The sequence below is a fragment of the Lagopus leucura genome, unplaced genomic scaffold, assembly GCF_019238085.1.
Source record: "Lagopus leucura isolate 7727_CA_CO unplaced genomic scaffold, USGS_WTPT01 Super-Scaffold_73, whole genome shotgun sequence".
Classification (NCBI taxonomy): Eukaryota; Metazoa; Chordata; class Aves; order Galliformes; family Phasianidae; genus Lagopus; species Lagopus leucura.
The window spans coordinates 95129276-95141916 of record NW_024962252.1 but is presented as its reverse complement, the minus strand read 5'-3'; the positions used below and the strand labels follow the sequence as shown (position 1 = coordinate 95141916).

The 12641-nt window shown below is 43.7% G+C and overlaps 1 protein-coding gene across 2 annotated transcripts in view; it reads left to right on the top strand.

Moving 5' to 3' along the window:
* The first annotated feature begins 188 nt into the window (after positions 1-188).
* The window catches only part of VPS54 (VPS54 subunit of GARP complex), a 43705-nt gene continuing 31252 nt past the window's right edge, over positions 189-12641 (top strand). Inside the window, exons 1-4 of one of the 2 annotated variants that reach the window (XM_042887341.1) lie at positions 189-270; positions 8729-8890; positions 9721-9962; positions 11290-11368. In XM_042887341.1, the coding sequence (XP_042743275.1) occupies positions 8755-8890; positions 9721-9962; positions 11290-11368 (457 nt within the window). In that variant the 5' untranslated portion in view covers positions 189-270; positions 8729-8754. Of the gene's footprint in view, positions 296-8728; positions 8891-9720; positions 9963-11289; positions 11369-12641 lie in introns of both variants that reach the window. The other variant, XM_042887331.1, reaches the window with a different exon arrangement.

Sequence of the window (12641 nt, the reverse complement as noted above, 5' to 3'; positions counted from 1 at the left end):
CTGGGCGGGCGGGCGCTGGCGGAGCGCGGGGCCTGGCCGTGGGGGTGCGGGGGAAACCGCGCGGATCCCTTCCTCCCTAAATATCTATTTCGTATTTCCATGGCAACCGCGGAGCGGGAACGGGGCGGTCGTGGGGAGGTTTGCCCCGCGGGGACGTGCCGGGCTCTAACGGGGGCTTCTCCCCTCAGGTCCTCGGCTGCCTCGCAGCCACGGCGGCGGGCGGTTCTCGTATGATGCAACCGGCAGAGATATGACGACGGCCTCCTTCAGGTGCTCCGGGAGTGTTTTCACCGAGGTGCGGGCGGTGCGGTGGGTCTGCTCGGGAATGGCCGCCCTCATGTGCAGCCTGGGGGACGGCACGGGGAGCGCCGTTCTCGTTCGCCTCTTCCCAAACACCTCTCCGAACCGGGATCTCGGTCGCTTGCCCCTCTGTTGTTGCGCTGAGGGATGTGATGTGGCAGCGGGGCTCTGTAGGTCGGGTGGATGCTCGGACCTGGCGATCCTGAAGGTCTTTTCCAACCTGAATGGCTCTGCGGTTCTGTGATAGAATTGTGGAGAAATAAAGGTTCTTCCCTTTCCCACCTTGGCAGCGGGAAGTCTGGTTGAGAGGGACATAGTTTGATGTGTCTGTCAAAGACTGACCACCTGTACTCTCAACCAAACATTAACTTTCTCTGTGACATCCAGTTCTGACCTTACCGTTTCGTTGATTTTCCTCATCCTTTTTCCTTATATTCTATAAACACTTAGGATTTCCGTTCTAGAACACTGAGTAGTCTCAAACTTGTAAAGTACAGCAAAATGTCTGAGAGATTTGCATGCATGCTTTTGAGAGTTTTAAGATGCAGGTGGTGTGATGACTTTACCCTCTGAGGGAGTCCTCCACGAGAAGGTGACCTATGAAATGAGGATCCTGAAGTGTAACCACGATTGCCCTGTGCATCCACAGCTGCTTTGTATCCCTATGAAGCTGTGTTCTTACTAAACGCTCTGACTGCAGTACGTTAATTGTTGTAGTGGCTGCAGTAATTCTCCAGTCTGAGAGCCTGTGTGACAGTTTCACAAACTGTAGCATATACAAAAGCTATAGTTGCTCCATTGAAATCCTTTGGAAGTAAGACAGTGCTTCTTTTGGGTAGGAAAACAATGCCAAAGATGAAGTAATAGACAGGAGGTCTGCAGCTCTCTAAGCAAAAGCCACTGTGCGTTGTGTGGGCAGCCTCTCCAATGAGGCCTGCAGTCTGTGTGCTGGGAGGGAGATCGGCCTTTCCCATCCTGTTCCCCAGTAATATCTGGGAACATCTCTCCTGCGTGTCCTTAGGTCTTCAGCAACCAATTTCTCTGTGGTAGAAGTTTGGTGCGTATACAGAGAAATTTTGTCTTGCTGTTGGCAGCATGAGCTTCATGGGAAGAGAAAGGGATGTGTGTTGAACAGAAACATTTCCTTGAGAAGTCTCAGAGGAGTCAGAGAGGGTAGATTGAGAACCCAGCCTGCAGACTTTCTCCCTGTCAGTTTGAGTAGGAAGAAGTTGGGAAATGGAACTGTGTAGGTATCGTTTCTTTTGGGGCAGCAGCTTGGTGTGAAAGCCACTTCTGCTTTCCCTTCTCACACTTCTGGGGAAATGAGGAACTGTGTGTCTCTTCAGGAGAAGAGTGAAGGGCAACAAATGCCCTATGCTCCAGGGCTTGCATTCTTCCCTGTTGGGAGGCTCAGTTTTGCTTTTGATTTCTGTATCTTTTTTTCTTCTATTTTTTTTTTTTTTTTAGCTCATTTTACAGTTTTTATTATTGTTATTTTATTTAAGCTTCATTTTGTTAATTCCTCCTGCTGTTGTTTTTTGAATAAAGCATAGAGAAAGGATGAGCATGTATGGATGTTTTGCTTATATCTTTAAATCTTTCTGGGGCTACGTATGATTATGTCTGAGCAAATACGACGCATTGTAGATTCTGTGTCTTCAGCTCTTTGCATCAGTCTTACCTAGGTGTTAGGTTTTAAAATAATCTGAGGATTCTCTTCAAAAGGAGAAGAATCATTAATGTATTTTCCTCTTACTCAAAAATGTCAAACTCATTTTCTGACCAGATGTTCCAAAATGCTCATCTTTGGATAGAGAAAATGCTAGGGTATTTCGGCTTTGAGGCTCATCTTAGAGCACAGAAAGAAGCACAAACTCATCCCTCAATTCACAGCCTAAGTGGCCAAGAAATGGTTGTTGGAGTAGCTTATCAGGTGCTTTGCAGTGTTGTAGGAAGTGTCCATTGATATTACACGATTCCTGTGAACAGCGAAGTAAGACTTTGCTTTCAATTTTAGGAATTCTAATTGTAGCATTCCCAGACTTTTTTATCACTACGGAAATATTTACTTGTCTTGTAGGGGGACGCTCTGAGGAATGAAAAGGAAATGGTGAGGTGATCCTTTTGGTTTTGATCTGTCGGGCCACTCTTAACGCTTATGAGAACTATAAACAAACACGGTGGCACTTCCTGAGGCTCCCCAAGGCAAAATTTCAGTGGTCGTGTTTGCCGCACACTTGCCCTGCAGAATGGCTTCCTGCCTCCTGCAGGCCGGCTGGCATCCTGTATCAGGCTTGCTTAATAAGGCTTACTACAAAGTATGATGCCTGCTTTTGGATAATCCTTGTTTGCAGCTGTTTTGCATAGCATCAGGATTGTTAAATATTCTTGATTGGCTATTGCATAGCTGCTTGCGGTTGTTTAGGGCTTTGATATGGCTTTGGAAAGATGTCATTCTCATGAAAAATCAGATTGCTAGAACATTAGTTTCAGGTTAATGAATTGAACATAACTCTGCTGCAGATAGCAAGGGGAAAGCCTGTGCTGGGAAACTTGCTGCTGACACAAATCACCACGATTTTCTGTCAGACTCCTTTTGGGAAGTCAGAACCTTAGCGTTACCATTTTTGCTTGGTGCATTTCTGCCTCTCCTCAAAATGTCACCACTCCACAGCCTCTGCCTTTGAGAGGCTTCTAGCTGGAGTGCCTGCTGGGGCTCCTTGATCTGCGTTCAGCTGTACATACCTCTGCGGAGCTGGATGAGATGCTTTTCTCACCATTTTGCAGGAGGCGATGCGTACTGTAATGCTGATGCCTGAAAAGAAGAGTACAAAGGGATTTTGCTCCCTTCTTTTGTGATAGGGTGGGCAAATAGCCACGAGACCTTCTCTTGTCTGATACACATATTTTTTACTGCTTTCTTAATTTTTTTTTCTGCATGATTCTGCTGCTCCTGGCATTGAAGAACTTGACGCATACTGACCTAAATAGCTGTAGGAAAGTCTGTTCCTCCTGAAGTGCAGAAGCTGCCTTCTGACTTCAAATTAGTTTTCTTCCTTGGGAAACTAGGTTTCCGGATGAGAAGAAATGCATTTGGTGCATTGGATATAGCACAGATGTTCCATTTAATTTGTTTCATTTAGTACCTGGAGAACTGTGAAATAACGGCTTCAGAGATGGTTTGTCTATAGGGAGATACCTCTCTTTCAAACTTTTAACAAAATGTGTACACTTGTGTATTATTCTGAATAATTAGTGAGTAGTGCACTCAAACAACCATAGACTACTCAGTGACAGGGGCTTTTGGGGATAATGTTTATCAGTGATTTCAGCTGAGAGGGCAAAAGAAACCTGTACAAAGTATCACAGTATGAAAATCAGGTGCTGTTTTGCCCTGGCCTTGTAATCCACCCACAGTGCTTTCCTAAAGTCAGGTTCCTTTTTTCTTGCCTGTTTCCCCACGTGAGGGAAGCCCTTTGAGATGGCAGAGTGAGTGAGTGCTCTTGCTGTTATATGGTCCCGGTACATGGGATGCTGGAAGGTAACATGGCGTGGTTCAGCACAGCCCAAGGCAATGCAGAACATGCTGGATTGTGACAGCACATCTGGGTGAGTGGAGCTGACAGCTGATACATGGTTTCCCTGTCAAGCTCCTTTTGTTCCTTTTGTTGACCAAATTCCCATGAAGCTAATCTGGGTGGTCACCACTTGTGCAGGGAAGGTGTTCCTTCAGTCTAGGAGGATGAGATTAGGGATACTATTAGAAGTTGTGTGGAATGTGCCGAGGTACACTCGTGTGTCTGACTAGAAATACGTGTCTATTTATTGGGCATTCAGGAAGGCTGGGCTGACACAGACTCCTCTCCAAGTTGTACAAGGAAGAGAGCTGTTAAAAGGCCCACCAAACGGGGTTGATTTGGCGTGGGTACAAGTCACAGCTCTCCTCTGACTCCCACCTTGCCACCTCCCTGACAATCTACTGCTTGCTCTGAAAGCCTAGGATGTAGATAAGTATTCAGAAAGTGCTTGAGTTAGTAGAACAGCTCGCACTGCCTTACCCTTATTCTCTGGAACTGCTTAAACCTTTTAGCTGAAAGCTAACTCTCGGCTCCTTCACTGGAAGAGATGTCTGTCTTGAGGTACATGGGCAAGCGTGGAAATCTCAGTCCAAGGAATTAGCTGGTTGAAAGATATAGCTTGCATTAATCTAGGCTGCTGCACACTGTCTTGCAAAGGTGGTTTGTACTTAACTCCTGTGATGGCTTTCTTGTTACAAAGTTAAATCCTGCTGATTTAATAAAAGGCTGTATAATAATGGAGTGGAAAACCTACAGTTCTGGGGACAGTGTAAATACACTGACTGGACCAATAAGAAACACACTGCTGGGTCCCAGAAACAGTCCCTGCTGCTTTCTTCCCTTTCAGTTATATTTCAGGTATCCTTTTCCTTAGGCAGCATCTCCAGTATTTATGACTTCTGGAAAGGAAATGTTTTGCTTTAACATGAATTGTGAGCAGCTTCTGATGGTTTTCTACTCCAAAAGGCATTAGTGAGCCAGAGCAGCACCTGAAAATGTTTTGATTCCACTCTATAGTTGCCAGACAAAGCGATGGAAGGCAGCAGCAGCTGTAATGTGGCATTCATTCCCAATGAGAAACTTCTCAGCTCACCTTTGGGAGCAGAGCATATTGATCAGAGGTACCTGGTGGTGTTATATGAGTGTCTCTCATCTTGAGTGATGTGGAATACTTAAAGGAGAACTTGCTCAGTGTTGTGTGGTTAGCTTGAAGCCCTGGGTGCTTAGTGTCTCCTCTCAGTTGTTACTGTTTTCGTGACCAAAACAGGGTTTGGAGATCAGGTTCTCTGAACTGGGGAGGTATCTGGAGTTAGTAAGCTCTCAGGTGCGCTGTGTAGCACCAGCTGATCAAAACTGCCAGCTAAAGTTGAAGCTGCTGTTAGTAGCATTTGGGAGGTAGTGTGTAGATAAAGGAGAAATTACTACTTCCTTCCCTTCCTTGTAGAAATTGTGCTGGTTTCATACATTCTAATTTGTGTTGTTGGTATACATTGTGGCTTTACAAACTCAAATGTGTGCATGTGAAGATAGCTAGCAGAAACAATCAACCCAAAAAAAGCAGTTACCTTAAGTAGCAAATAGAAAACTGCTCAATAGTAGTAATGGAATGCTGCCAGAAAATGAGGAGACCTGAGAACAAAGCTAACCATGGATAGGTGAGGTGTAGTTTGTGCCTCTTGTCGTGTAGTGTGTGTACTGGATGCTTCAAATCTTACCATATCAGAAACAGCATGAGTAGCCCTTAGAATATGGAGAGGCAGTTTCTGAGGAACTTCATGCAAATATTAATAGTTCTAAAAAAAAAATAACCAACCAACAGGTGCACAGGAGCTACAGCCGTTCTGTGCAATTACTTCTGAGTAACACTCAGAAGTCGTGTTGTTTGTTGTGCTCTTCTAAGTGCTGAGAGCTTTGTGGTGAAACTGAACTCATAGAGGAGTCATCACAGCACTTCTCAGAGTTGATGTGTTTAAGGTACTGCTGACTGCTCAGGTCTCTTGCTTTGCTGACTGCACAGCAGCCAAGCATTGGTCATATATCATCTGACGTTTTATTCCACGCTGCATGACTGTGTTCAGGCAGTAAGGATAGGTAGCAGGTGTAATTTTATGTCATCCTTTAAGGGAGTTAATGCAGTGAGCACAGAATAGCTTTAATATCTTGCAGGAGCGTAGCAAATGTAGCTCTAATCCTGTGAGTATTTCCATTGTTACCCCGGGATCTGATCCCCTCGGTTTTTTGATTGTGTTAGTTTAATGTGTGTTGCTAGACAAAACGTGAGTAAATTATGGTGATTACTGGAGAGAACAGAGTTAATCTAACACAGTTCTAATCATATGCCACTTAAAAACTGAGGTCGTTGTTACCCAGACACACATTCCTATTGCTGCACCTATGCTGTTCTAAGCAGGAGGCTCAGAGGGCTCCCACTGCATAATTCCTGCTCACAGCTTTATGAGGTAGCTCTGGTTAGCTGCAGTGCACCTGCATGGCAGGCTGGAAGGGTTCAGGTCTGCAGCAGTTTAGTTCTGTGTTAACATTGAACATCACTGTTTCCTGTTCCTTTAAATCAGCAGATTTGTCTTTCACCACACTTTAAAATGCTCATTCAGACAGCTGGTTATAAATCCGTTTGTCTGTGAAGTCTTTAGCTGGATAGCACCAAGAAAGATGTGTGAGTGAGCAAGTGAAACTGTGTTTTTCATTGGTCTGACGGTTAAGGGGTTGGGGTGTGGGGCAGGGTGTGTGCCTTCACCTGGACTTCTCACGTTTCCCTTTGTAATTTAGTTTTAATGCTGGTAACTGTGTCCAGTTGTCTTCTCTCCCTCTCTTTGAAGCAATGCCTCCTACTGTAAGGACTGCAGTTTGAGGGATGCCTGGCTTTGGCAGTACAGATCGGTTTATTTCTGTGCAAACGCGGCTGTTCAGAAGGTTAATTATCCATAAAGCCCTGACTTATGAGTCTACCAGAATAGCTGCTAACTATGAATAATTTAGTGCAGCATCGTATTGCTAGCCACTTAAGAAGGCTTCTCTGTCTGTGAATCTTTGTATCTTGTTGAAAGCCACTCAATAGTATGAAGGTTACTGCTTGCATTGACATTTCATTGTTCTCTTTTCGCTCTGTTTGAAGAGTTTGTCAGTATGTAAAGGCAATGTGAATGCTTTAGGGTGATGAGCAATAAAAATGCCTGTACCAAAGTAGTTTGTGTCTGAAAACTTGTAAGTACCGAACTTGTCTTCAGTGTTACATTGACCTTTGTGTTTACTTTAAATCTTGCCCTAGCATAATGCAGTTAGCGTTGTGGCCGAGGCATTTTATGTGCTTCAGACAAGTCACATGGTAGGATATTATTTGGAGCAGTACTTTGTTACAGAGAAAGGATAGAAACTTAATTGAAGACTCGAGAGCAAGAGTGAAGGTTTTCAGTGCTTCCTACAAATGGCTTTAGCTTCTCATGTGTCTGGCTAGGGCAGACCTTGAGTCGTGTTACGGAGGCTCTTCTGGGGAGAAAACCTGCCAGTGCAGGACTTTGAAGCAGCTCTGATGCAGTGCTTGGCAACCCTCCCTGCAGGGGAGCTGGAACTTGATCCTTGAGGTCCCTTCAACCTAAGCCGTTCCATTAGAGAAGAGCTTCACAAACAAAGAATATGGGTTGAGAGTGTCAAGGGAAGAGCATAAGAACACACGCCCTCTAACAGAAGTAGTAACAGAGTTCTCTTTGGGATGTTTTGGGGAGAGGGACTGATGTTGTCTAAGGAAGGTGTGGCAGATTACTACACCCACACTTCCCTTTGTGCTCCCATTCTCTATCTCAACTAGTAAATTCTGTACTGACTACATAGGAAACAACCACTGCTCCCCTGAAGAGGAGGAGGTAGGGTTCCTGCTCCTCTGCACACTTATGGAAAGGGTTCTGCTGAGCTGTTTTCACCTCTTCAGTGGTCACTTATGGCACACAGAAGCGTGTTTACCATGTTGGCAGCAGAAAGAAGTAAGGCACATGTCTATCAGGCATTCAAGGCCAGGCTGGATGTGGCTTTGGGCAGCCTGGTCTGGTGGTTGGTGACCCTGCACATAGCAGAGGATTCAAACTAGATGATCATTGTGGTCCTTTTCAGCCCAGGCCATTCTATGATTCTATCTGCTATAAGTGCAGATGGCCGGATGCCTGACCAGCATTCCTGCTGCAGTGCTTGTTGCTTTGTGCTCCTGCTCATTGGGTGCTCTCCTAGCGCTGTGTATCTTAGCTCAACCTTAGAATTGTTTTGCAGGATGCTTCCAGCCTAGTTTAGAAAGAGGAATTATTTTTTTTTTCCAAAAGAGTTTTGCTGCAGTGTAAGTGATGCTGTTAGAAGTTGGTAGTTAAATACCAAGATCTTGCAAGATGTGTTTATTTCCCTTGAGAGGGGAGGTTTCGGATCAGTGCCTCTGAGCTGTGCATGATGGGGAGGTTTTGGTGAGCTCGCACACCTGCAGTAGTTCTGCAGTTGGCTACTGAGTCAGCATGGAGCAGCTGCAGGATGACAGGTGCAGGCAGCAGCTCCGTGCCCACATACAAGGCTGGGCTGTTTACTCAAGCTCCCTGCTATCTCCCAGGGAGATGTACCCTGAGAGTGTGTGCTGGAACTGCAGTAGTTCTGGCAACGGGAAGGCCGAAGTGCCTGAAAGATTTCTGCTGCTGTTGCTGTTAACATTTATTGTGTCTGCATTTATTGAATTAACCTTCATTCCTGAGGGCAGGGGAGGAAACGGGCTGTGAAGTTGCGTTCTGCCTTCTGGTTTTGTCTTTAAAATGTTTTTCTATGTAACTTCATTGAAGCCTGGATGTTTATTGTTTCTCATTTAGCTTTTATCAAGTGGTGATTTTATGCAATGGCATCAAGCCACAGTTCTTCACCAGTGCCTCAGCCAAACAGCAGCGATGCTTTCTTTAAAAAGGAAAAGGATGTTGCAAAACGCTTCCAGCCCGTGCAGTCACTGCCTGATGTGTGTCCCAAGGAGCCTACAGGTAACGTTGGTGGGCAAAGACAGTGAAAATGCGATTAAATTTGTGAACTCAGAAATCCCCTTTCAATTCTTCAGTCAAATATTGCTGTATTCTGGGTGTAGCGTAATAAGCTCTGGTCTTATTTCAAAGTATGCCATCATTCTGCTGTATACCACCCGGCTCCCTTTGGAGCAATGGAAGAGCCTTCCCACTTGCAGCTTCTAATTAGATCTCCACACGATATGTAGGATCTTTTGAGGGTGATCATACACTGTACTGTACCACATGCCAAAAGAAGGTATATTCTGTGGGAGCCTGTAGCAGACCTACCCAGCGTGCTTGCAGCCCAGCTGCTTTACTTCTTGGGAATACACAGAGCCCTCTTGCAGTGGGAAGCAAAAGACAAACCTGTCTGTACCTCTGTAATAAGTCCCTAGCAGTGTCATAACACCAACCAAAGTTATAGCTGCTGTGTTATACCAAGCTAGGATGGGATCTTAAGAATTGCAGAATATAATTCAAATGGATTTGAACTATTTCTGATCAAGTAATCAGTTGAGATAGTGGAAAAAATTGTCTTAAGTGATTAGATTCCTGTCTGTTTGGTGTAACTTAACGGTGTTGAGCTGGTGGTGTGGGTTTGTTATTGTGTTCAAAACTTGTACTGATTAATCTGATGGAAGAAATATCTCAGTGCTGGGAGAAATGGAGATGTAATGTGTCTTTTGTGTAGGTAATTCTGATCCATTGTGTAACTGTTAGAACACAGTTTGCTTAGGAACCACATTTTAACAAAAACTATGGCTTTCAGTTTCTCAGCTTAACGAACTGTCTTGTCTTTTGTGCTGCAGGAGATGCCAGTAGTTTATGTGACAGCCCGTCTCTAGTTGCGGATCAGCACAGATGGACTATTTATCATTCCAAAGTCAATCTCCCAGCAGCACTAAATGATCCTAGGTTAGCAAAAAGGGAATCTGATTTCTTTACAAAAACATGGGGAGTGGACTTTGTGGACACTGAAGTCACGCCTTCATTCTACCTCCCACAGATCACCAAGGAACATTTTGCATTATACCAACAGGAAATCGCTCCGGTAAGAACCCAAAGTCAGATGCATGTAGTACTAGAAAGAGATGTGAGAACCCCCTCCTGATTAGAGATTGTCCCTGTTAGTAGTGCATCATACAGTTAGCTGATGATTAATTTGTTCTCCAGTGCTTGTTGACTTTCCATCAGGTGTTTCTTGTTTTATCTCATTATTCTTAGAGTGAGAAATGTCTGAATTCTCTCTAGACAATGCCGTGTTTTTTCTTTTGTATTTCTGAATGCTGTACTCTGTGCCAGGGCTTACAGTTATGTCAGTTCTTTCTGATTATTAATCCTTTTTCTGTAGGGATTCTTTTGTGTGTGAGCTTTACAGCTCAACATTTTCAGACCTTTGAATCAAATCTAGAGCATAACTACGTGCTGCAAGAATTATTATTATTTTTTTTAAGAATCTCCAATGTAAAAATTCATACATGAACCTGTTAAACTATTATCTTGATGATTTCTTTTGTAACAGGAAATTTTAAGCTACATCTAAGGATGCCAGGGCCAGTAGGAGACTTCTAAAAACTCTTTAAAATACAGGTGTCAGTAAGTATGTAGTAACATTCTTTTTCTTTATTTCTTTCCTGAGCTGAAAGAACATACAGAAGTCTCCCACTGTTTTCTGCTTCCTTGGTTTGTAGCTTTTTCTTAATTTTCTGCTGTTAGAGAATGAGTTACAGGAGGTGTTAGCTGTGTAAATAGTAGTTGCAGTATGTGAAAGAGAATTGTCTTTAGTGCCATTTGTTCACACATTCAACACCTAAAATACTTAACAGCTCATCTGTTAAAATTAACGTGTAATGAATGCAGTGACTGCAAAGCAAAGAAGGTTTTGGGAAGAGGGAACTGAAGCATGACCTAGCTTCTAGCAGAGATCCAGCTAACACTGGTGGTCTTCAGAAGTGCAATTTCTAATTGCTGTGGTCACCAGTGTTGATTGTACCTGTAGATAAAATTTGAAGCTCAGCATGACAAACCAAGATATTTGGCTTCAGCTGGGTGAACTAGCAATGCAAAAGCATTTATTGTGTGTTAGTGTGATGTCTAGATCAGACAGCAGATGAGTGTTGTCATTACATTGATCTATTGTTTTATCTCCTTACATAGAGAGGCTGTTGTGGCTTTTCAGTATCACAGGTTGAACTTTTCAGTCCTTTCACCTGACAAACATCATCTGAGTTTTTAAGAGGGAAAGAAACACTACTGCACAACTTTCAGAATTATTTAGCAGAATGCACTGTATTTCCCTGAAAATGTTCTGTTTCAGAGAAGAAGTATTTTTTTTAACTTCTTAGAGTAATTCTTTTAATGTATTTTCTGTTTTACAGAGAGAGAAAGTTCATGAAAGATGCAAGAATATTTGTCCTTCTAAAGATACCTTCGACAGGACTCTATTACACACCTATGGTACAGTCAGAGCCTTCTTTTAATCATTAAAAAGTCATTTCTTTCATGAATTCTGTAACACACTGATTATTTCCTTCACTTGCTCGTAGGCTTCATGTGCAAAAATAGCTGCTGGTGATTGCTTTGTAACAATAATTGAAAACCCAGCCATAATTGACCAGGCTCATTCATGATGGCTGCTGATATTTGATAGGTCGAAATGCTTGTGAGACCTGCTCATAATTTCTTTCTTGGCAGGTCATTAGTCCTTGGCAGTATTTTTGACTTTCTTTTGTTTAAGATCAGCTGAAACCATTGCATCAAATTTCTTTGCAAAGAAGAGCAGCAGCAACGGGCCAGCCCAGCTTGTCTGCCTTGAGGATCCCAGAATGGCTGAGATGGGAAGTCATGCCTGAGGATGCTCTGGTCCAAACCCCCTGCTCAAGCAGGGTCACTGAAGGCAGCTGCCTTGTATTCTGTCCAGTTTGGTTTTAATTATCTCTACAGATGGAGGCTATGTAACCATGCTGGGCAGTCTTTTTCAGTGTTTGGCCACCCTCAGAGTAAAAGATGAAATGTTTCATGTTTCAGTTTGTATTTTTTGCCTCTTGTCTTATCACTGGGCGTATGAAGAGTCTGACTTCTTTACAGCTGTCCATCAGATACTTATAAACATTACTAAGAGCTTTTCCAGGCTAAGCAGTTTGAGCTCTCTGAGCCTCTCCTCATGCAGAATACACCCTGGTCCCTCTTCCAACTTTATGCAGTGGGTTCAATGACAGGCCAGTGTGTTCATATCTTCTAGTGGGCAGCACAGAACTGGCCATGGTGTTCCAGATGTTGTCTCACCGTGCTGCTTAGAGGGAGGATTGCTTTCCCTCAGCCTGCAGGCAGTGTTCTTCCTAATGGAACCCAGGATGCTTGGCCACAAGGGTGCACTGCTGGCTCACGGTCAGTTCGTTGGCCACCAGGACCTGAAGGGGCTTCTCTGCAGAGGTGTTTCTCTGATCACTTTTAGCAAAGTGCTTTTTGGTGTCTGCAGTTGTAGCAAAGTGGAATTTCTGAACTTTTCAGAAATAGTTCAGCTAATAAATGCTAAAGGAAGGAGAGAAACAAAGGGAAAAAAAATGTAACCTGTAGCAAGTTTGTAACGTTTAATTTCTTTTGAACTGTTTTCTCAAAAATGTTAACATAAGGTTCATCTGTCAATCACTGTTTGATCAGGCTCATCTGTATAAATGATCCATGGGTCATGCAGCAAAAAGCAAAAAACGTTTACTCTTCATTAAGGTGT